The sequence below is a fragment of the Morchella sextelata genome, assembly GCF_020137385.1.
Source record: "Morchella sextelata strain SCLS chromosome Unknown scls_7, whole genome shotgun sequence".
In the NCBI taxonomy this organism is placed as follows: domain Eukaryota; kingdom Fungi; phylum Ascomycota; class Pezizomycetes; order Pezizales; family Morchellaceae; genus Morchella; species Morchella sextelata.
The window spans coordinates 987,429-1,011,445 of NW_025408622.1; the positions used below are offsets into that span (position 1 = coordinate 987,429).

At 45.7% G+C, this 24,017-nt stretch overlaps 4 protein-coding genes across 4 annotated transcripts; 1 reads left to right on the forward strand and 3 right to left on the reverse strand.

The window, feature by feature from the left end:
- Positions 1-8,663: 8,663 nt before the first annotated feature.
- On the forward strand, positions 8,664-10,585 carry H6S33_011945 (uncharacterized protein; the record flags this gene model as incomplete). Its single annotated transcript, XM_044843302.1, has 3 exons — positions 8,664-8,715; positions 9,357-9,451; positions 9,533-10,585. The coding sequence occupies 3 exons, from the start codon at positions 8,664-8,666 to the stop codon at positions 10,583-10,585; spliced, it is 1,200 nt and encodes a 399-aa protein (XP_044695613.1).
- Positions 10,586-11,621: 1,036 nt separating this feature from the next.
- H6S33_011946 (uncharacterized protein) lies at positions 11,622-12,655 on the reverse strand (the record flags this gene model as incomplete). Its single annotated transcript, XM_044843303.1, has 7 exons — positions 11,622-11,839; positions 11,907-12,036; positions 12,101-12,135; positions 12,208-12,265; positions 12,333-12,419; positions 12,481-12,541; positions 12,618-12,655. The coding sequence occupies 7 exons, from the start codon at positions 12,653-12,655 to the stop codon at positions 11,622-11,624; spliced, it is 627 nt and encodes a 208-aa protein (XP_044695614.1).
- A 182-nt stretch (positions 12,656-12,837) lies between these two features.
- Positions 12,838-14,132, reverse strand: H6S33_011947 (uncharacterized protein; the record flags this gene model as incomplete). The annotated part of the gene is made up of 7 exons (XM_044843304.1): positions 12,838-13,017; positions 13,078-13,243; positions 13,310-13,338; positions 13,403-13,436; positions 13,507-13,636; positions 13,720-13,762; positions 13,839-14,132. 7 exons carry the CDS (start codon positions 14,130-14,132, stop codon positions 12,838-12,840), a joined length of 876 nt encoding a protein of 291 aa, XP_044695615.1.
- Positions 14,133-16,586: 2,454 nt separating this feature from the next.
- On the reverse strand, positions 16,587-20,697 carry H6S33_011948 (uncharacterized protein; the record flags this gene model as incomplete). The annotated part of the gene is made up of 3 exons (XM_044843305.1): positions 16,587-18,764; positions 18,821-19,498; positions 20,077-20,697. The coding sequence occupies 3 exons, from the start codon at positions 20,695-20,697 to the stop codon at positions 16,587-16,589; spliced, it is 3,477 nt and encodes a 1,158-aa protein (XP_044695616.1).
- Positions 20,698-24,017: the final 3,320 nt, after the last annotated feature.

Genomic DNA, 24,017 nt, shown 5'->3' on the forward strand with positions numbered 1-24,017 from the left:
CTTAGTTATTATGCCACAGTATGCTCATAAACACAGTACATATGAGCACAGGTATCAAGTGTGCGCATGGAAGGGTCTATTAAGGCGAATACATGTACATACTTTAGATACATGTAACAGTATTCTTTGGAGGCCGAAAGGCCCAGGGCTTGTTTGGGAGTCGACCGTTGTAGCAAATATTGCCTAACCCCCAGCCCGTTAGTAGGGAATAAAACGGGGTGTGCCGTTTGGGAGTGATTTACAGCCAGTACTGGTTGTATTAATTGCATTTGGAAAGTTGACCCTCCACAACTCTGTTTTAGGCCGCTCTCAAACGGCCCTCAGTATATAATTATAGCCAGATTTATTTAAAAGCAAATTTGGCTGACACGGTGCTAGGTTAAAAACGTTATCACTTCCTAGGATTCTCTGCTTCTAAGGTCGCCAGAGTGCTCGCCTCAAAGTCTCCATTGAACCAGAAAATACTTTATATGGGACCTGATACAGTGATGGAGCTCTATCTCTGCTTATAGCTCAGGAGTCCTTTCAAGACTGCGTGCGGCATGTCAATATAGATGCATTACATATATAAGTACATGTATATAAGTACATGTAGAGACATAAACAATGGTTTATATATGTGGCTGGGAGGTAATATGTAATTCTTATCAAATGTATCATAACACTCATAGATACTCGCTAGATTAATTAATGCCCCTCGAACTAATCAAGCTAGTAGAGCCTTTAAAAATACTAATCTCAAAAACTATGATAGCTCACACTACATGTATGTAGTCATGCATCTAAGGGTACGTACCACAACCCCAGTACCAATACTAGAATATTTGATGGGAAGCTTATATCGGGAGCACTAGAGCTTTCGATCCTAGGCACAATCATTAAGCACATAGGTAAATGTTACTTGAAGACCGCCGATCAAGAGGATCCGTTTATTTGGACGCCGAGACTAACTCGCAGGATGTGTTTAATTTTGGCTGTGCTCGAGTTCGTTTCCCACTCTGAAGCTGGGAGGATGTCGACGTCTTTAATGCTTTGTAAGGTCATAGTATTGATTCTCGGTCAGAAGATTCCCCGAGAAGTTGAATAATTGTTCTCAGGGAAAATCGCCGCAGGGGGAATAACCCTTATCGTAGCCATACATGTAGTTAAACCTATCCTGAGCGCGAGGTATGTAACGGAGGAGTTCGATATTCCGTCAGAATCCTCTCTCTGTGGGGATATTAAGGGCCTGTTTGGTTGCAACGAAAGTCAATCCATGGATCACAAAAAAAATAAACCGAATTATTGCCATTCCATGGGTTGCAAGTAAAACTGGTGGTGTTTGGTTGGGCACTATTTTCCTCTCCATTAATCCTCATTATAATCAACTTTATAACTCTATCAGTATCACTCCAATTTCTATTTTTTCATGAGATATGACATCTAGTGATAGGAAAGATCATAGCCATGTAAGAATTGAGATTTTAGAAATTGTTGTGGTGGTGGCTTTGGGTGTGGTGTTTCTTAATTCATGCGAAACTATCCGAACTTTACCTCTGGAGGTGCTGTTCAGATTACGGCCTTTCTGTGGTTTCGCTCGGTTTCAGATGGTAACAGCTGTTGTTGGCAAACACTTCAAATATTTATTCCATGGATTGGGCTCAATCCATAGATTGAGCCCAATAATCGTTGCAACCAAACGGGCCCTAAAATCAGAACACCCGTAAGTATTGATGCTCAGGAACAAGGAGACGTAATATCCGTGTGTTTAATTCGTTAATGAGAGATGATTACATGTAGATAATAAGAAATACCCTGGAGTGCTTGTAAAGGAGCGAGTTTCATTGAGTTGGGGGTACAAGAGTCGACCACGATATGCGCTGCGCAATTATCTTCGCATGTGCTTACCAATGACCTCGTCATAATCGTAGTCTTAAAAGCGTCCCAAAAAGGCTAGCTAGCGTAAATAGTCCTCGGATTAAACAAATTCCGCTGTTGCTAGACTCATTATTTCGTCATAGATTAGATGTGGCGAAAAGACTGATAAACAACACTCCCCGCCCCGAAGGATGAAATTTGTACTCTACATGTATGGTATGCCCACACCGCAAAAAGGGCCAAGCATCAAAGCTAAAATGATTTTTGTTTCGACGGCCAGAGTCGGAGAGGAGCATCTACAATTTCATCAGAACTAAACCTTCAGTTGTGGTTGGTGTGTTAGTACTTCGCCCACCTTACTCCTGCCGGCGTGGGTTTACGACTTATCGCACCATACATGTATGGTACGAGCACATCCGACTCGATACAATAGGTACTGCAGGCAGAGAAGGTATACCATTTATTGTATTTGATATAACTAATATTAGACCTTAGTATCGTTGGAAAGATAAAGAAAGCTCACGAGAACAAGGAGAAAAACATACCGAATCTATGAACAAACCTAAGATTCATGGGCGCTTCTACCACACACCCCGAGTCGCTCGGAACCCCTAATCATCTGGATCCGGATAGTCATTGGTTAAATCGAAATTCCACCAGTCCCCCGGCCAGCGGCACAAACGGGTATGTGAGTGGTGAAAGGTACATGTATTGATATGCAGGGACTATTTTGACAAGTTAGGCTTGGTGATTTCAACATCTAGAGCTATAGAGTACATACTAGAGTCCTTGAGATTCAGCGCCGATGCCAGCAAGGCACATAACCTTATTCCAGCGTTTCCTGTACGAATAACGAATCGACTTATTATCACTATCACCGTCATGTTGTACTGGGTGAGTCTAGTCTAGAGATGATCTATGGGTTATGGATTGTTATGTCGGATCGGCGGTGTCACTCAGTTGCAAATCGCAGGAGCAGAGATCCCGATTAACTGAAACACCATTATGGAAACCATATATTGCTATCCCCAATGGAAAAAGGAAGCAATAAGAAACAAACAAACAAATATGTGGGGGTTGAATACGTTAACAATCTGTTGAGGGAAACCAAAAGGTTGATAAAAATCTTCACCATCTAGGCGGTCGGCTCGAGCCTCAGGTGTAAGAAATTTTATGGGGGGCTCTCAGGGACGTTCATCTGCATCATTGGAGGATCAAATTCAACCCAATCCTCCAGTTCATCTCCACTCCAATCCTCGATTGACCCATACACTATACTATCTGGGCTTTCTCCGTCATCTTTACCCCACGGACAGTATGGCCTTCGCTGTTGTTTTCAACACTTCCATTAGTTGACCTTCGAAAAATACATTGCAATCGCGATATTCGCTACCCTCATCACTCTCTATGTCACCGCCTTCGTCGTCTTAGTCGTTCTCGTCGTCCCCATTGCAAACTTCCTCAACTACTTCGTCGCCTTGAACTTTTTATCGAAGGGTTCTTCATTTTGCTCGTCTGAGGACTCACCACAAGATATTTGGAGATATCTCGTAGGGCGAGATGGTGATAGTTGTTAGAATGAGGGGTTGGTACTATAAATAGTAGTGACTCGACTTACAAGGACCCTAGAACTTGCCTCTATGGCCGATGAATATGGGGTATATCTAATTGCAATTATATTACTCTGGGGAGAGCCGTGTACTATAGAGTCTGACTGACTGATTTCATACATCCACCCTCCGCTGCTGGAATTGTTTATCAGTGGGGGCTACCATGCACACTTCTTATCGGTATACTAGAACACCTATTAATCCGACTTTCGGTTATAATATCGGGTTCTTAAAGGTTATTTGAAGTCAAGGTGCCGTTGCGATAAAGGTCACTCCCCTGTAAATACAATTCTAAGGGCTTGCAGAAAGATATACTAAAGCAAAAAATGCTGGAAGAGAAGGTCGAAACAAAGTTCCAAAATATGACGGCATTGATCATTCTACGAGGAGTCACTCGCACCCCATGAAGAGAACGGTTAGTTCTGACTCTATATCCAAGGGCTTCAAGAACAGCTACTCCACGTCCAGCCATTTCTTGGATATCTGTTCAGATAGCGACATTAGCGGTCGACAGTCTATTTGAATTAACGTACATTGCCTTACAGTATCGGCCTTAGGGGCTTTATAACCCCATGCGTGATCTGAATAGCAACGACCTGGTTTGGTCCCTTTGTGGAAGCCATAAGATGGAACAAGTGTTTATTTTGACAGCATTGATGTTCTCTCCCAGCGACGAACGCACCCTATTCAGGAACGCAATAGTATACCGGAGCGTTTAAAAATGGGGCTTCCTATACAAGAATACCCCAGTTTTTCTATATAATTGATCTAGTTCTTGAGCCTACATGTAGCTGTTAGTTATTGAACATAGCTGGCAGTCATTGAACATAGTTGGCAGTCAGTGAACGTAGTTGGTGGACAATCTTCTATTATTTAATGACCTGTAGCAGAATAACTACCTCCAAGCTCTCGTCACTACATGTAGTCGCTCATATAATTGAGCCTTTGCGCAAAAGATTCCAGCTTTAAATTTATATTATCTGGTTGGCTGATGGTAGGATCAGTACCAATCAGGTTACCGGAAACATAACTGGCTCTGTTTGCGCAAAGACTCTATTATAAAGTCTCCCAGAGGACATTAATTAGTTGAAGGTACAGCCACTCTGCAAAAGTCTTCGTGATTTAGTTTTAATGTCAGTGCGCAATGTGGCGCACCCGTGGAGTTGATGTTATTAATGTTGAGATTCAAAACAACGAAAAATAGCTAATATAGTTCGTGACTGTATATAAAAGAAAGTAGGTCATTAATCACCTTCAACATTGATTTCGGGCGCCATTGTCACTAGGAAAGTCTTCTATTGGGGGGTTTTGATGGTCCGCCAAGGTTACATATGAAGAAATGTCTCACTCCGAAATCGGAATCACGAATACTTTTGCAGAGTGGCTGTATATAGTGCCTAAAGCTCATAATTAATATAGCTTGCAATTGGAACACCTTTCCGATATAACAGTGTGTTCCCAAATGGGGTGCTAAATTGATACCTCATTCGTGAATAGGATGCCCTATCCACGACCGTTCCCGAATGGGGCGTGTTTGTCGCTGGGAGAGAACATAGAACATATCAGCAGTGCATACATTATGGCCTCATAATGTCTAAAATATAGATAGCAACGCTTAGTGGTGGTTAAGGATGCGTGAGGGATTTACATTAATCTATCACCGTGGATTCCAATATTGGCCTGAGTGGCTGAGGAACACCCCACAGTTTCTTTCAAGTACTAAACCCCGCCCGTACATGTGCAGTCACCTGGGCACTCTGGAGCTCGATCGAAAGCTTTGGGGGTTTAAATTTATGCACATATATATATAACATTCAAATTTAATATATTATAAATTATGATGCGAGACACGTACATCGACCATTGATGTTGGAATGATACCATATAGATACTTGTAGGCACTAGTCAGAATCATTCGCATCTCGTTCATTGACAATCATTTTGCAGTAGCGTATCACTGCATCCGGGTGTAGAGAATCTAAAGATAGCATTATTAGGGCTGGAGCTAGATGTAAATGCTGCAAGGATTGATCTTGTGTGTGCGCGGGATTTATTAAGCCACAGTATTCTACAACCTGTACTTACATGTATTTGTACATACATACATACATGTACATCTTATGTACCGTAGATTTCATATGAGGCTTGCGTGTATAAGACCACTATCCTAATGCCAGCGTAAGGGCCATCTGAGTGCGGTAGTTGATGAAATCAGACCAAACGAATACACAACTAAGAACTAATGCACTATATGGTTACCTTCAGCTAGTTGGTATATATACATACAATGGCGGAAAATGGGGTGTGATTAGAGCAGTAGTAGTCTTGTAGTGATGCGGCTTTTATGAGCATTAAGCTTGCTCATTCGGCTCGGGTTAATTCAGTATTCATATGAATACTATAATTGCAAACAAAGGTTATTTCATGCAAATAAGCTATCCCAAAAGAACGGTATGCTCAAAAAGGCCGTACCAATACTGCTAGCTAGCTGGTCACACAATTGAGTTCTGTGACCGCGCTAGTATCAGGGTATGGTACTAGGCCAGACCTACACATGAATGTACGCGTACCTACAACCCTCGTATCTATATACATACATGTAGACTCATCCCTCAACCTCCCTCGCTTTGATTTCATCATGTCATGCCATCGATGGAATTGCCAAATTGTAATTCTCAACATACATATGTACAAGAGGAATCTTCAGAACACCTACTACTTGTATTAGTTTTCAATTGTATATCGGAGACCTGCTAGTTTCCAGACCCCTACTATGCTTTTGAATATTTTGGTATTTTAATGGTATATTAAAGGTATACTGGTATGGCGTTTTCTAAAACCCCGCTTTTTTCTAAAAAAACAGCTTGTGACCAAAATGACCCTTTTTGAAGAACACCAGTTCTCTACTGTATGTTAAAAAAAGTGCTTCTATAGAAATACGTTTCTTTGAAAAGTCGGTGTCTTTGTTAATATGGTTTTACTACGTCACTTTTAAACCTGAAAAACTTGTACGGCTCTAATCACACCCGGGTTTCCCGTATTGTATATGTAGTCCAATACATGACCTGGTTAGTACATGTAGTCACGTTTGACAGCACCACCGAGATACCTTTACGTACTTGATATCGATGAGATGAACGATAGGATTTGATTATTAATGTACATTGTATGCATGTCATTGCAGGATACATACAAGGGAAGAGGTTAGGGAGGGAGATCTAGAGCTTATAATGATTGAGCTATTACCCTATTAGGAGGTCAAAGCGGTTACAAGTGACTTCACCTGGAATAATGTGATATTTGTATGCTGTACTCATGTATGTGCATTAAGCAGGTAACAGAGGATTGAACTTTACGAATGCCAGGAAGTTTGAAACAACGATATTCCGTGGTTCTAAATCACTAATCCAAGCGCTTACTGCTACCGCAGCTGCAGCTAGCTAGAGGGCGATGTATATCTCCACACTTTCCTACCACATATTCTGCGTAATCTCCGAAACAACCTACGTGTTCTAACTACATTTAGATATACGTGTACCCTTGTAACCAGCTGCCATGTTTCTTGATCTGATAAGGACCTACTTATATGATTGAAATCTGATAATGGTACATACATGCAGGTACAGTATGAAAAAACGAGGTGAAACCATTACCACAGGACTGCGGAATTTAGAGCATAATACGGAATTAAATCGGTATTTCAAAAAGAATACCTATCAACACCGTATTCTTGCTGCATTACTAGCCCATTAACGGGAATACCGAAGCGAGTGCACACCTATTTTTGGTACTGTAGCTACATGTATCTACATGTACGTATGTACTTGTCTATGTGTGTTTGGAAAGCGAGCAGCCTGTGAATGAGTCTCAGTCTAAAGTAAAGTAATAAGAGCCATTCTATATCTGCTGGGTCGTCCACGTCGCTATTGGGGAAATCTGGGGAACTACATGTAGGTATATGTGCTTGTGCAAGGGTGAGTGAGAAGACACCTCGCTGTGGAGGCTGCGCGAAGGATGTCTTCTCATTACCCCCCCGAAGTACATCTCAGTTACATATATGCACATGCATCAATCGATCAATTATATAAAGTAGACAGTATGTACTATAGTACTACATGTATACGTGCCTCCGTGACCCTCGAGGACCCGTTAATTTGACAACGTTGATTGACGGATTTTGGTGGAAAATCACTATATGTGGTAATGATAGAGTAACTTTGTTTTCTCAATAAACCCCTTTGCAACGGAATCTGGCTGCTGGAACACCTAGCTCGTTCCCGGCCCCGATGCTGGCTCTCAAATATTGGTATGGGCTGCCCACTTGCACAGAAAGGGTTGTGCAACACCAAATATTAGGCTGGTACGAGGTCCTCCCTATATAATCTTCGAGCTTGGCGCTCTGGTGCCTAATGAACGGTTGCATGGGACGAAAACCCATTTTCTCGAGACCCAGGATCAGTGGATATTCTTGGTTGCACTGACACCGATACTCCTCAATCGAGAACTAGGCAACAAGAGCTTGGCATATCCTTCCTGCACAGCCGCGTAGTACCGGTACATGTTGAGGGTATGAAACAAATCTCCATTGGGGCCTTGCTGAATAATGGTGGGGTGGGGCTTCCTGTCTACCCATTCAGTACAAATAGTGCCCTGCCTCCTTTGAATGGAACCTATTGCGAATAATATAAGCAAAATCTAGTACAAGTGGACACGACGATTTGACTACCAACTAAAGCCTGCAAGTTAATCATAATTCACTACATCGCTGCAGTCACTATATACCGATAAAAAAAAAAGACGAATCTAACGCCTCAAAGTACTCAAATCGAACAACTCCAGCAAGTTCAAATGGCTAGACTTGTTCTATTCATGCGGAAATCCGTGGGTGGCATACGTAATGGCATCAAAACTTACAACAAGAAATCGATTGTTTGCCAGGCATGTAACAATACTGTTCACATAAAAATACGCATAGTGATGAAGTTGCTTGTAACACAAGAAATAAAATGTGCTGGATGTCGGGAAGTCGCTTGCTCTACCGCCGATCCGTTGACGGGGACAGCAGCTGAGGGGGATAGCCCAGAGTCACCGAAATCACCATCTCTTGAAACAGTATGTTTCTCCTCTCCTCTCATTTCTTTTCACGGAGTTTGTTAACTTATTGGTAACTTCAGCGGATCATGAATTCTCAAAACGATGACAGCAGAGAGCGTTGGAGTTACGGAGGAGACGGTGGACGTCCGGCATCGTATGCATCTTCGAATAATCAGGCTGATAAAACACAATCACAATCCCAATTGACGTTGAGGTTCGAGGGGGAATCGTCAGAAAAAAGATATAATGAAAGCCCTCGAGCATCTTATGGAGATCGGAACTCGACATCATCTAATGATGGCACAAACGATTATTTCGAAGATCAGTGCTCAAATGTTGGACAATACAGCAATAGGAGTATTAGGAGTTCTTACGGCCCGGTCCGGAAACCTTCATTGTCACACACAAACTATAGGTTAGACCTGTGCTATGGAGCGAGTGGAGGGTCACGTACATCGAGCTCTTTGGCAAGCTGTTCAAACTGGGTATATAATACATCATTATCCGGACTTTCACACATAGAACAACGCCCACCATCCATAAGCGATTCATACTCTGTTGAAGAGAAGACTTTAAAAGAGAATAAACATCCAGCCACAGTTGATTTGGGCAAGGTGGAAGACGGACAGACATCTCCTATGTTGGGTTATCGGGGGAGTACAAGCTCCACTGATCTAATATCCGGAAAATTCGAGCCGAGAAGACGCAGCAATCACTCGGCTCATCTGTATTCATCCGTGGTAGAGCTTGATAGTAGTGAAAGGCACCCAGGGTTAATACTGGTTTCTGATTCAGACAAGAGTATCCGCAGCAGCACCTCGGATAAACGCCTTGGAAAGCGCAACTCAATGCATCGAACAGCACTTTCTCGGAGTCATAACCAGAAAATTGTATGTATTTTTAATTCTTCTGCTAAGAAAACCTGTGGATGTGCTATGCGAATATTTTGCTGATCTCATGGAATGAATTAGGAGCAGCAGGATGAGCAGGAACAGCAGCACAAAGCTGAGAAGATTAACGCCAAGAGAAGGAACAGTTTAAGTTCCGATTTCGAGGTAGTGCCAACTGAGGAAGAGGTTCGAAGAGCACGAAAAATTTGGAGTGAGACACAGAAGAAAAACCCACCAAATGGCCGGGAGGACCATCTCATCCAATGGGCCCGAAATACCCTTCGAGCACAGGCGAATTGGGAGAAATTGGGATATAATAATCCTCACACAAGAAGCGTGGAACAGCTACAACTAAGGCCTGGTGGAAATATCGAATCACCAATGCCAATCTTCTACCCAGATATAGATGCCACACGCTATTTTCTGCCCTCTTCACCACAAAATATGTCGCCAAGGATGTCACTTCTTTCTTTACAGTCCCTTCCAACGCCAGTGAAAGAAGAACCAGAGGGTGACTCCCAAGGTGACCAACTCGATGGAACTTATTCCCCCTTATATAATTCCTCCGGACTCCCAGGAAGCCTACCACGAAATACTAATCAAATCCCGATCGCACGTTCAGATAAAACGCCGACTCATCGAGATGAGCCATCGCCGACATCAGTGGCTGGCAAGGAAGGGTTAGATGGCAAGATCAACAAAAAGAATCTTTCCACAGGCAGGGCAAACTTGTCAAAGAATTTTCTGCCAGGATACAAAAACATCAATAAACGATGTATGAGAGCCCTCAAGAATATAACAGGAAAGACATTGCGTGTTCCTGTGCCCAATTTACCACTATCTGTACCTTCGTCCCCTGCGCCCGTTCCGACATCGCCTCCTCCAGTTCCATCTACCACTCAACCTCAATCTGTTGGTACTTCTACCGTTGAGGTTTATTCAGCTTTAGACCCTAATGATCATGTTCTTGAAGGACCTCGATCATCCGGTGTTATTCGTGATTTTTCAGCCAACGAAGAACCGCTTCGGCAAGCGGAGGATGATATTGCCGCCAGCATTGGGTTCATGACGAGTCCCTTATTGGAGATACAAGTTCAACTAAGGCAGGATTTATTTGCTAGAGGACTTGCGTAGTTGTTTTGTCCGAGATTGGGGAGGCACTCAACAATGGACTACCCTCGAAGTATGAGTTTCAAGTTTCAGGGATGAATGGTTACGAGCTGTTTCATGGGATGCAGATCCACTTCTTGTATATGCATGGTTGGTAATTTTTAATCCTTTTCTGTATTACATTGAATGGTGGTTTATTTTGTCTATTTCATTTTTTTTATTTGAGCTCGGATATATGTACGGAAATTTATCAGGCGGAACCATGATCACCCCCCCCCCCCCCCCCCCATTTTAATTTTAATATTATCGTAACGCAGCCTAGCTGTAAATACATGTGCATGTACATGTACGCAAACACTCCACTCATCACGAAATCATCAAGATGCCCGATATATATATCAGTTTAATTTATATAATAATCTTAGGTTATGATAAGATTAACTACATCTATCTAAATAGCATACATGTAGTCATTCTCATCGTCGATATCACAGGCCTAGGAAACATTTAGATTAGTTATGTAATTTTACCATTGAGCAAGGATAGTTTAGAAAAGATCCAGCATCTTGGAACGAAAATGTAGATATGTAGGTGCATGTAGCTCATAACCTAAAACCAAACCTTGCACGCTTACAGTCTAACATCTAGCTATAGTAGAGAAATCTCTGAGGTTTTGGGAAGTCAATGGTTGAGAATGCAAGATAAGATGCGAACTAAAGATTTACCAAGGAATTTAAAACAGTACATGCGTGTACCTACATGTAGTAGTACACACCCAATCCTGTGTTAACCCTCATTTTGTTCTCTTCTGGATCGGAGTTCAACTATTTGTATCACATGTATTCTGGCATAACCAAATATGCCCAAATTTTTGCCCTTAGGACGATTGTTTCTAAGTTGCGACCCGATCAGGCCGCGACATATAGTGCCTTATAATATCACAGAGTTCATTTCTTTACCATCTCAGCTCTTTCCCGTACGAGAGACCACTACATAATAGCTCAAAAATGACCCTCTAGAAAGATATATTATGTAGTCCATTATCCGCATTCCCCTACAATCAGACCAAGAATCTGAACCCCTTCCTCCTCCCCCCTACTTCTTCCGCCGACTCGGGCTGCTCGGAATCCGGTACAACATCTGGCACGGGGAGGCCCTCATCAAGCCTTTTATTCAGTCTCGTTAGATGGATCCTCAGGATTGTCGCTGTCAAGATGCTGATGAAGGTCATTGCGGTGTTGACGCTCATTGCGACGACGTATCTGGGCCCAGCGGATTCTGGCCGGTTGTTAGGTATCGGGGAAAGAAAAAAGAGGAGGGGTAGGAGAAGACGAGAAAAGCATACTTGGGTACATATACGCGGACCAGATCTGGCTCGAGTTGGAAACGGCGTTGATTGCGGCTATTGACGCGGCACGCTTCGCGGGTGGGCGGGGGAGGATATTGGAGATCCAAGACAAACTGACAACGTAGGACTATATATCATATTAAGTTAACTTGAGTTGGGGGCTGGGGTGTGTGCGCGTGTGTACTGCATACCGTGTAGATTCCGGGAACCATGAGCATCATGGAGACTTCAGAGAGAATGTTAGTACCACTCCCTTCTACCTTTCCTATCAGGTAGAGCTGATCTGATCATGACTTACGATAACGCGGGCCCAGAGCTGTAGTGCTGGCGGCGATGATGAAGGCAACTAAGGCAACCTTTTTGTCCAATTATCACCAAAGTTTCCCAGGCGGGGTGGTTTCAGATCGGAAGAGTGCTAGTTACCCATAGTGGCAGTGTTATATGCCAGTACCTTTCACCGGTTTTGTCCGCGTGCAGAGCATTCGAAAAGGCTGTGAACATGCATAAAACCTGTAGATGTGATCGAGTGAGAATTCATGACTCATAAACTGGGGAGATGATATTTGCTCACATATGGCGGCGCGGTGAGAAGAAGTGAGATTGTGCGGCTATAACCAAGTGTTGCTACGACGCTAATTGGGTTATAATATAAAGCGTTAGTTACGGTGTACGTACAGGAGATAAACCGAGGAAAGGGTCGTTGGTTACGTTGGGAAGAAGTTGGTGACTGAAGCGGCGGCGACCATGGTAAAAATGCATAACATCTAATGGAGGTCTTTCGTTAGACACGCGTTCCCCTTGATGATACCAGTTTAAAATGTCGTCTTACCAAAAGGTATGTTTTAACATCACTACGTGTTGTTAATTCCCCTGTTAGCCAACGAAGCACTGGACATCACACAAGAAAAGAAGCAAGCTCGCCAAAAACCTACACCATAGCCAACTTCAACCCATGGAGTAAGTTTGGCTTTTCTGAACCTGTCAAATCACTCTCTCCGATATCTACCTCCAGCCTCCACATAGCCATGTCTCTTTCTTGCGGGCTGAGCCATTTCGTCGTGCTCGGAAAATCTGGAATTATAAAGAATGCAGCGGCTGCAACAACGACCTGTTGTATATCAGTTACCCCGAAAAAATGTCCGGAGAACATATGTAGAGAGAAACTTACAGTGACAGCACCCTCGAGAATAAAGAGCCATCGCCACGCGAGGATCCCGCGGACGCCGTCCATTCCATCTGTTATTCCAGCTGTGAGAAGGCCCGAGAAGGCCCCGGATATCAGGGAGCCAGAGTACAAGAGTGCTGTTCGGAACCCGAGCTCTTTACGAGTGTACCTGTTTCCACATCGCATTAGATGTTTAATTGGTTCAAATACGGTGAAATAGCTTTTGGGGATTTACCAGGACGAGAGATAAAACAGGCACCCAGGCTAAAGAGCAGGTCAGCATCAGTCAAAAAATCATAAACAAATTGAAGACCAAAGATTTACATACAAAGTAAGCAGCTTCCACGAATCCCAGCACAAATCTATCAGACGCCAAAATCAGCGGCGATTTTTTTTAGCGGCGAAGCCGGGCGGGGCTTGATAGTAAATTACCTGCAAGTCACCAACCCCGCAAAGTTATGTACTCCCCCTGTGGCCCCGGAAATGACACCCCAGACCATCATGCAAGTAGGTAGATATATCGACGGTCTTCCGATCTTGTCGAGATACATATTCGAAGGTACTATTTACGTTCCCAGTTAGAAATCGCATGAACTAACGACATTGTTTGAGTAAAGATAATTGCGTATAGCTACATGTACCTACCCTGCATCAGGATATACCCCACAAACAGAATACTCACACAAGTCTAGTGGAACAACACCCCCCCCGAACCTCCGTTAGTCACTGTTCCACCACTCTGGGTGGAGAAAAAGAATACGCACCTGGTACTGCGTGCTTGTTAACTTTAATTCATCCTCCAATCCCGCCAATCTTGCCGCGGCAATGTTATTACGGTCCAAGTAATTTAGGATATACATCAAGATTAACATCGGCATCAGTCGCAGATCAATTTTTCTACGCAACCTTTTTTCGAGGGCTAAACTTTCTTCGGGGGAAAGGTTCCGGATCCCAACAGGCGGCAGGCGATGGGTGGTGACATTGTTATCGGCTTCAGAAGTGGAGACTTTGTCGACGTCGTCGACGTCGTCGGCGGAGGGATGGGGTAGGGTGGCCATGGTGATCGATCACGGATAGACTGGTGGGATTCTTTGATCCAGAAGAAGAGGAAACGACGGGGAATTGCTCAAGGTTAAGTTAAGTATGTTTTATTTCATTTCTACTCCCAGGTTTCTAACCCAGCTGCGGTATCCGGGAAATGAAATCTTGACTGTCTGGTAGCTAGGCTAATATAATCTGTGTCTGCAGGCTGGGGCCGAAAGCTTCTTTGCGTAATTAATTAATTGGGGCAGACATCGTTGCGATTGCGGGGGGGGGAACACGAAATTATATGCATTGTACCATTATACAAATTACGTGACCTACCCTCCGGGCCAGGGCCCCACGGACGTCTTCAAACATGCAGGTTTTCCACCTTCTTCTGCGTAGATTTATAACCACGATGAGGTCCCAAGACATTTAGCCGAAAAACAAGCGTGTTGATGCTACTAATTACGCACCAAACAGGGAAGGCGGCCGGTCCGGGGAAGTGGTTCCTTGCTTCCGGTTGCCCAAAGAGGAATGAGCAGCACCTCGAGGCAGAGTAAACATGATTTAGGATATGATTCCGTATGAATGAGCATTCGGGTATGTGAGGATGTCACCTGAAGCGAGTATCGCCTCTGCGCTTTGCGTAGCTATTGGGCCAGGAAGCATAGAGCAGAGTACCTAGATGTATATGCATCTTTGTGGACAGACAGGGATTTGTACAGTATTGAACACCGTACCGTCAACCTGTTTTGAAAATGATTTCGAGTAGAGATGCATGTGTATATATCTAGGGCTTGCTCGAAGCTTGATGTGAATCCGAAGACCTGAAGACGTAATGTCGTGTAGGCCCTGCAGCCCTAACCCCATCGTGTTCAATCTGGGAAATATGCCCTTGTGGATCACGAACATCTTTGGCCCCCACCGAAACTGGTGAGCTCTTATTCGCAGTAATCAGCATATCTACATGTACCCTAACGGCTCTAGACCCGGAAGTTCCATCAGGATTAGCTTATTGGTGGATGGATACACAGCAGAAGTTATGTACTCTACATACATGTATATAGCAGTTACTCATACACCTATCACGCCGACATTTTGTAGGGTACCGGGTGCATGTATCGGAGATAATAACCACCGGATCATTGGTTTTCCGAGACGGCGGGCTAGAGCAGCGGCTGTAGAGTAGAAGAGTATATGACATCGTGAAAAGCTTGTTTGGCCGCATATCCACACATGCTGCGAAACTCTTGCGCCTGCCAGCCCAGCCAGCCACTACTAAAGCTTAACCCGCCGGCCGAGCCAAGTACTAGACATCACATATTGCGTACATGTAGCCACTGTTGGTTGGAACAAGTCTTCCCTTCCGGCCTTTCTTTCTGCCTTCCTCCTCCCTCTACGTCTACGGACTACATACGTACCCATCCACCCAATCCATATCATCCGAGTAGACAAGTCAAAAAAAAAAAAAAGAAAGAAAAGAAAAAAAAAGAGAGAGAGAGATGCCCGCTGTAAGTTTCAGGTACAGCCGGATGTTTGGTTTGGTGCCCCCGAATCGGGTAGTGGCTCTCCGTGGTAAGCCTTGGTGATCAACCCCCGGGGGAGACAGCAGATGTTTCGAGCTGGAGGGAGTACGCGCGTCAGATAGGTACTCTGCATCTCTAGAAGTAGGTACTCCTAGAATACTACTGGAGAGGTACCGGATAGACAACAGCAAAGCAAAGCAAGTCAAAGCAAGATGACGGCAAACCCCCCCTGAGTAAGGTCCATAGTCTAGTTTGCGTGGTCGAGGGATCCGGAGGGTGCGTGTACTCACTTTACTTAGTCAGTGTCAGTCGTCACCCTCCCCTTTCCCTGCGCGGAAAGTTTATCTGTGTGGCGTCCGGGTTTGGATTTAAGCTTTTCGGGTTTGAGATCTGGCTTGGGTTGGTCTTGTTTTTGGTTTTTGTCTTGTCACATGGGTGCGGTTTGATTTGATTTCAACCCGGCGGCGGCGGCGGCGGCGGTGGTGGTGGTTAGTGGTTGGTGGCACTTAGTGGAAGGATTTCGGAATGTTCTGGTGCTACTGCTACGTGGGATTTGAAGTGAGATGTGTAGATTTGGGATTTGACTAAGGCTTTACGAGTGAGTACCTACACTGAGGTGGATTGGTATCACGTTTGAAACTTCTTGCTCGCAGATAGTAGGATGGTTGTATGAAGCAGTGGTATGTAGTAATAGTCGTAACATGTATATTCTATCTCAAGCATGAAGTATGATTCGTTACAATCATCATGTAAATACAACATGTACCCCGTAAGATAAGAGTTAAAAAAAAGCTACATAAAAAAAGGACATTTTTTGTTTGCCGGGCAACCCAGACAGACCCATTTATTGCAAGAAAAAGGAAATCCCCATCCACCCAACCAAACCCAACCAAACCCAACCAACCCAAGGAGTCCCCCTAACCCATCATGACATTCGTTACTGCGAAACATGCAATTTTTTTACATTTTTGTCTGATCCTCCACGATCGTCCCACTCCTGCTGCTCCTCCCACTGGCCACACCGCTCTCAAGGCCCTCCTCGAGATCGGCCTGCACCCTGTTGAGGAACTTTGCCGAGCCAATCTTCTTCCACCTCTTGATTGCCTTCCAGCTCTCGACGAGCGCCAGATATGTGGCCGAGCACCCCACGACGACACCCCACTCCCAGGTGATAGCCATGTGCTTGAACACCACAGTGTTGAAAGTCGGGATGTAGATGACAGGGAACGTGATGACGAAGCCAGCAAAGACGGCCCAGAAGAGGAACTGGTTGTACCACAGCGTGTGGATGATGCTGAAGGGGCCGCGGTGGCGCGCCGGGTCAAGGTTGAAGAGTGAGCGCGAGAAGTGCTTCACCTCCCAGGCGGTCAGGAGCAGCAGGAAGGACAGGACGGCGAAGACGGTGGCACGCGCGCGGAAGACGTCGATGCAGGTGTCGTTGAAGGCGTGGTTGCAGCCGTGGCCGAGATTGCCGTTGCCGTAGCCGTAGATGACGATGACGAAGGAGACGAGGCAGAGGACGCCCATGAAGACACCGTAGATCATCTTGTCGATTATGACTTCCCATGTGAACACTCCGGCGCGTAGATCGTGAGGGGGGCGGGTCATGATGTCGGGCTGGGCCTCCTCGAGACCTAATCCGAGGGCAAGAAATGAAGATGTGATCATGTTGACCCAGAGAATCTCAAGAGGTGACAGGGGGAAGACGGAGACACCAGATGAGTCGGCAAAGGCGAGACCAATGAGAAGAAGGACGACTTGGGAGATGTTGGAGATGAGAAGATGCATGATGAACTTCTGGATGTTATCAAATAGACGTCTCCCTTCCTCAACAGCGCGGACGATGGAGGCAAAGTTGTCGTCAGTCAAGACAAGGTCCGAAGCATCCTTTGCGACATCACTGCCGCTGAGACCCATGGCGATACCGACATCTGCTCTCTTCAAAGCGGGTGAATCATTGACACCGTCACCAGTCATCACACAGAAGGCGCCACGTCTGTGAAGCGCCTCAACCATGCGGACCTTGGTGGCAGGAGAGCAACGGGCGATAACCAATGGCAACGCCTCGAGTTTGTCGATATCGTCTTCGCTCATCGCGTCAAATTGTCCAGCAGTCATAACAATGGTGTTGGCTTGCGAAGCCGGGATAGCAGGAGACAAAATTCCAACTTCGTGAGCAATAGCAGTGGCAGTTCTGATATGGTCTCCGGTCAACATGTGAACCTTGACACCAGCGACCTTGCACTTGCGGACAGCATCGAAGGTCTCCAAACGGGGAGGGTCATAGAGTCCAACAAGTCCGACAAAGCTCATACCACTTTCAACAGAAGCGCGGTTATCAATCACGCTCTTCTCGCTGGAAGGTAGGGTCTTGTGAGCGGTACAAAGAACACGGAGACCTTCACCAGCAAGACGCTCGACCAAGTTCATGATCTCGGCCTTTTCAGATTCAGGGAGGTTCAAGGTAGGGATAACAACCTCGCCAGCTCCCTTCATAAAAGCTTCGACGGTGTTGCTGCCTGTGTTCTTGTAAACAACGCTCATACGCTTGATAGTGGAGTCAAAGGGATGTTCAGCAAGCTGCTCCCAGTTGCCGCTTGCAATAAGATCCGGCTTCCCATGGTTGAATCTCATGGCAAGGACCTGTAGGGAGATTTCAGTGGGTTCACCATCAGCGCTCCAGGTACCAGCAGGCTTCTCAGAAGAGATTGATGTATCCTCGTTTTGCCTGACGACCGAAAGATTGCAAAGGGCAATAGCATCAAGGAATTTCTCCAATGCAGGCGCCTTTGCGACAAAACCTCCATCGACGACTGTGTCACCGATGGTACAGTTTCCAGAATTGGGGTCGAATGGAGAAGATGCATCGTTGACAGTCAACATCCCGTCAAGACCAGGAATGTAAGCCTTGCGAGCAATCATCTTTCCTTGGGTCAGGGTTCCGGTCTTGTCTGAACAGATGTTGGTTACGCCACCGACTGCCTCAAGAGCTTGCATTTTGCGTACAATGACATGGCCTTTCGCCATGGTCTTTGTGCCGACAGCCATAGTGATCGTCAAGACAGCGATAAGAGATTCAGGGATGACAGCGACAGCGACACAGATACCATAGATAAGGACCTCATCGGTGATTTTCCACTATGATAGTGATTAGTTTAAAGATTCAACTTAGAAGGGAAGGTGTAGAGGCTTACCTTAGCCGCAGAGAACACAATGATAGCCAGTAAGATAGCAAAGCCAAACAAAAGAAGGGCGAACTTGCTCAACTTGACTTGAAGGGGGGTCCCAACAAGACCAAGGATGTTCTTTCCTCCACGCTTGAACTTTCCAAAAGCTTTTCCGAAGAAGCCCTTTCCAGCGTCCTCGTCATGCTTTCCTCTCAGGAGTTCGGCGATTTTTCCAACTTCGGAATTCATACCAGTAGCAACCGCAATACCAACAGCACGTCCCTTGGAGACGGTGGATGAGGCGTAAGCCATGTTGGTACGATCTCCAAGGGGGAAATCGGCATGCGGTAAGGTCATGAGAGGAGTTTTGGCGACCGGCAAACTCTCACCGGTAAGCAAAGCTTCGTTGGTCTCAAAGTTCATGCCCTCAAAGAGCCTAAGATCCGCAGGGACAACATCGCCAACAACAATTTTGACAATGTCACCCGGAACGATTTCTTCGGCCTTGATCTTTTCAACACGGCCGTTGTTACGGATGACAGACGCGATGGGAGCAGAGAGAGACTGCAAAGATTGCATGGTCTTTTCCGCCTTCCAGTCCTGAACGAAACCAATGACAATGTTCAGGACAATGACAGCAGTGATAACTGAACCCTCAATGAAATCGAACATTCCGTATGATGCAGCCATAGCAATCAACAGAACCTACATGGCGATGTGCTGTTAGCATATCTTGTAGAGAAAGTTTCGTTTTGCACATTTTAGATCAAGAATGAAACCCTCCATACGAGGTGACATTGAGACAACAGACAGTGATTTATGAGTTTGGATTTGGGTCCTCTCCCTAATGAAAAAGAAAAAAATGACGATAAACGATACATTGCTCGACGCAAAATCAAGGATCTTTGCGCCGCTGATGTTCTCAATTCCCACGTCCTGGAGCAAATCAAATCGCTTGACAAAAATCTGCCAACTCGGGGGTAGACCTCCGTGGCTTAAACATGAAGTGATACAGGAATTGATTTGCTTCTTCCACCTTGCAGGAAAACGAGGAGTTTCTCTCTCTCGTACATCCGCTTGACAATATTGTAAAGCTGCTTGGTTTTGAGGGTACAGGGAAAGGGAGGAGCGTAGAGGATAGGTTTGGGGATCGGATTAGTCTCTTCTCCGATTGTGCAATCGAATTGAATCGATGACGCAATAACGATGCAAAGTGCATTGGGACTTCAGAAAGACAAAACACAAAAGGGGGTTCAGCTAAGAGAAACCACGGTTTTACATACCAATGTCAAACTGTTTGAGACCTGTCTGAGTAACACGCTATACCAAGTGACTCCCTTGTCGCTGGTAAGCTTATTCATTCCATCTCTTTCCAACCTTTCCTTTGCGTCCTGGCTCGTCAATCCGTTCTTCAGATCGACCTTGAGAAGTGAAGAAACTGCTTCGACGCTAGCCGCGTGGGGGGCTACTCCATCAAACGAACTGACTGTAGAGTTAGCTGTAATTGTGTTTACAGCTGTTGTGGAGCTCTGTCCACTCGGGGTCGATTCGTAGATGGGGCTAGACGCGGCAGTCGCAGGCAAAGGTTTACCCGAGAAGCCATAATCGTAAACCCTGCTTCCCGGGTGACCACCAACAGAGGTGGTGGTGTTGCTATTACCATTGTTACCTCCGGGAGTCAAGTCTGAGGTATTCGGAATAGTGTTTGAGCTCGAGCCAGAACGGTCATCTGGCGGGTTTGAAGGGACGCCTCCTGCCGAGTTACCGACAGGAGGCGAAAGTATAGGCGGGGGGTCATCGTTACAGCCTTCGTCCGCAATCGAAGTATGGTTGACGCCAGAGCTGTGCTGGAGGGTGGAGGGGGCGGCGGCGGGGGAGGCGGAAAGGGAAGTGGGGTTGACCATTCAATAAAACCTACGATAAAAGTTTGGTTATGGGGGGTTTGAAGTTGGGAGTGTTGGTGATATGAACAATTAAGGGTGGAGATGTGTAAGGTGAAGCAGAGGTGGAGCCGCGTAGTAAGGGAGGAGAGAAAGCTGGTTGAGGAGGGTGTACAGGAGGGTTTATATTCACATGGAACTTGTTAACTAGAGAGTACAAGTGGGTGACAACCAACAATAGGGTTGCAGTGGGCGGGCTATCTGCGTAGTTCCAACAAAATCATTGGTCCGCTCGGCTGCAGGCTACTAGCCGGCTTAATTGAACAAAGGTGTCACCCGAGGACGCATGCCCTGCTAGGTACTATACTGTGCATATTCTAAATCACTTCCATGTGTGGACAGCATATGTGAGCATATTACTCGTCTATATGATGTGATCTATGAATTATCGAGATGTAACGATTATGTCCCAAACTGCATCATTCTCTATGGACCCCCCCAAGTCTCCATTGAGGGTTAATCGTGATCCAACGAGACGCAAACTCTAAACTGTGTTTTCTTCCTGCAAGCAGACGCTGTAAGATACCGCGCTCTCTCTCAACATCTTTCTCAACATTCTCTAGGGGGAAATCGCAGCAGACGTCCAGCTAACAACTACGAGAAAGAAGACTCACACACACATACACACACGGACATGTGCGTCCATCTGCCATCTGCCATCTCATCCATCCTTCATCTGCTTAGCTTATGGACTCCTTTTCAAACCTACACCTATCGTCCCCAGCCAACGACGAGTACGAGTGTGCCATCCCAAGCCCTTACACTGCATGATGTGCACGGGTCCGCTGTTTGCTCCTTGATGGATGGGATCTCCCTTCAGTTGGGTGTCTGTTTGCCCAGGAGAAATTCTCATACAAACGCGACTTGCGCATAGCATCACAACAAGCGTAAATTGAAGCTATCCACAGCTCGCACAGACCTCATTCACCCCCTGGGTTGGTTGACCTTGTCTTGGCCCAGCCTCTCTCGCTCTTTCGCCACACCTGGTCCTGGTGTGGTGTGCAACGTGTCCCGCCTCCGCCTCCGCCGAGCCTCAATGACGCACTAAACATCGGGCTCGATTGGACTCCAGCGAACGGATAAACACCTGTGTTCGTATGGTCCCTGCGATAAGCTGCGGTCGCGTGATCCGGATTGAACCGTTTAGTCGGTCTTCCTTGAACCGCAGAACCCGATCACAAAATCGAGGTTACTTGCCGGACATCAACAGGAACGCTGGCCTTTTAAAAGTTACAAGTTCTTGGCATAGGACATTTCCTTCGAGAAGATCCAGGAACAAACATCTTCGTGGCCCCTGTCTAGCCCTTTATTGGAGCTCCCGAATAGCTTCTTCCTGGACCTTCATCGTTCAAATGAGGAGCTACGTCTTTTGTAGACATGACGACTAGAGGCAGGGGTGACGGCCTGCTCCCCGCCTTGGAAGTTAAGACCCAGGGATACATACAGTTTACTCTAATCATGCTGACAGCGTTTGATTCATTCTGAACAATTCTCGCACAGATACTATTCGACATGTGTCTGCGTTTTTGACCATCTTTCCCTCTTCAGCCGGCGGTCTGTGAAGTTGGGTCGATAAAGTACAGATTCCACTCCCCGTATCGGGGAGATCCTGACCGCCAATTCCGCTTTTAGTTTAGTCGAGTTGTTCACTATTACTCAGGGTAAATAATAAGGCTTACAAAAATGGTTCGCGGGAGTTTTAGGAGAACGCATTTTGAAAATTAATGTTTACATAAAGTACACATCTCCGGTACATACATGTGTCGTCTGAAGCACCTCTGGGAGGGGGAGATCACTCATTCTTTGAGCTTTCAACTCCAAGACAGTGTTCCAGTTCGCAAAGATCCCGGGAAACTAACAGCTTGCCCAGCCCTTGGAAAAGTTTTTTGTAACTGGATTTGGTATCAGTTTGAGAATCCTCTGCCAACAGCCGACACACAACACCCCCCACATCTTCTCGTCCCAGTGGAGAAAGGACTGACAAATGAGACCCTTAGTCCAATCCTCAGGGGTCACGGATTGGTCTCCGATTTCCCGAATCTTCGAAGAATATCTCGGTAACTAAATCTCAGCAGCCGAAACAGATCAATGCCGTCACCGCCACCAGTACCGGTGGCCAAAGTGGCGAAAATCAATCATGGTCTCTCACTCGAGCTGAGTGCACAGCCACGAATCTACATATCATGGGTGCTGCTATCCGATAAGCTGCTAACATTGCAATTCATTTTGGCAAACAAACTCTTCGATATCACGAGCTGTTTGCTAGGTTAATCTTGGCCGCCCCCCCAATCACTATCAGATGCATGCACCTGACACAAGGTTTGGTAATGTATGGGCTGTGCAACTCGGCGTCCAGTGGGATGTTGGCAATTTACTTCGCCGTTTATTTGAAATGTGGGGTCATGGTGAAAGCGTCTTCTTGGAAAAAATTGTAATGCCGTTGAGGATTGGCGCATACGCTCATAGTGGCTCTAGATCGTCCTACGGTAATATTGGCGCATTGGCGGTGAGTTTGCGATAATCGCATAATATATGTATGGGTGTGGAATCCCAAGAACCCTAAATGATGGACTAAGGACTCGGTTTTGACTTTGGATGAATCAGCGGCCGCTGTCAAGGCGATTATTACAGCGAAGAGGGGGATATACCTGAGATACATGAAAGTAGAGAAATGAAGGGCACTCTACCTACTTACTTTGGATATGACACCCAATCTACATAATTATTATGCAAAGCAACATACACGGAATATTTCCAACAGAACTACATAACATACATCGAGATTGGGCCCCCAAAGAACCGGATTTACCAGCGTCCAAGAGTTTTCCAAGACCTCCAAGACCACCAGCATCGTACCACCCCCCGCCGCGGGCCTATCTCAACGAAAAGGCCAGATAAACGATTGGCGAGAGAAAGACGAGGTCGCAAGGCATACTCGGATGATGTCTGAACCGAAGAACTATCCGAGAAAGGTCCGAGCTCTGGGCCCGAGTTTAAGAGTTCTTTTTTGATATCGCGAAAATTGAATTGTTGCATAGGGAAGTTTGAACTGACCTGGTGACTGGACTAAGTGCCAAGCATTTTAATCCCGGTGCATCGCATCTCCCCCGGAGGCCTGGCTAAATTTCTCTAAGCCCAACTGTTACTAGCATGCACACAAGACAACGTCATCCTTTGGGAGACGGGATTGGGTTTGAATTTGTGGGGTTGAGACTTTAGAATGGGAATTGTTTACAAGATGATGGCGTGGTTTGGGGTTTGGGTTTGTTTTACGTGTCGGCGTC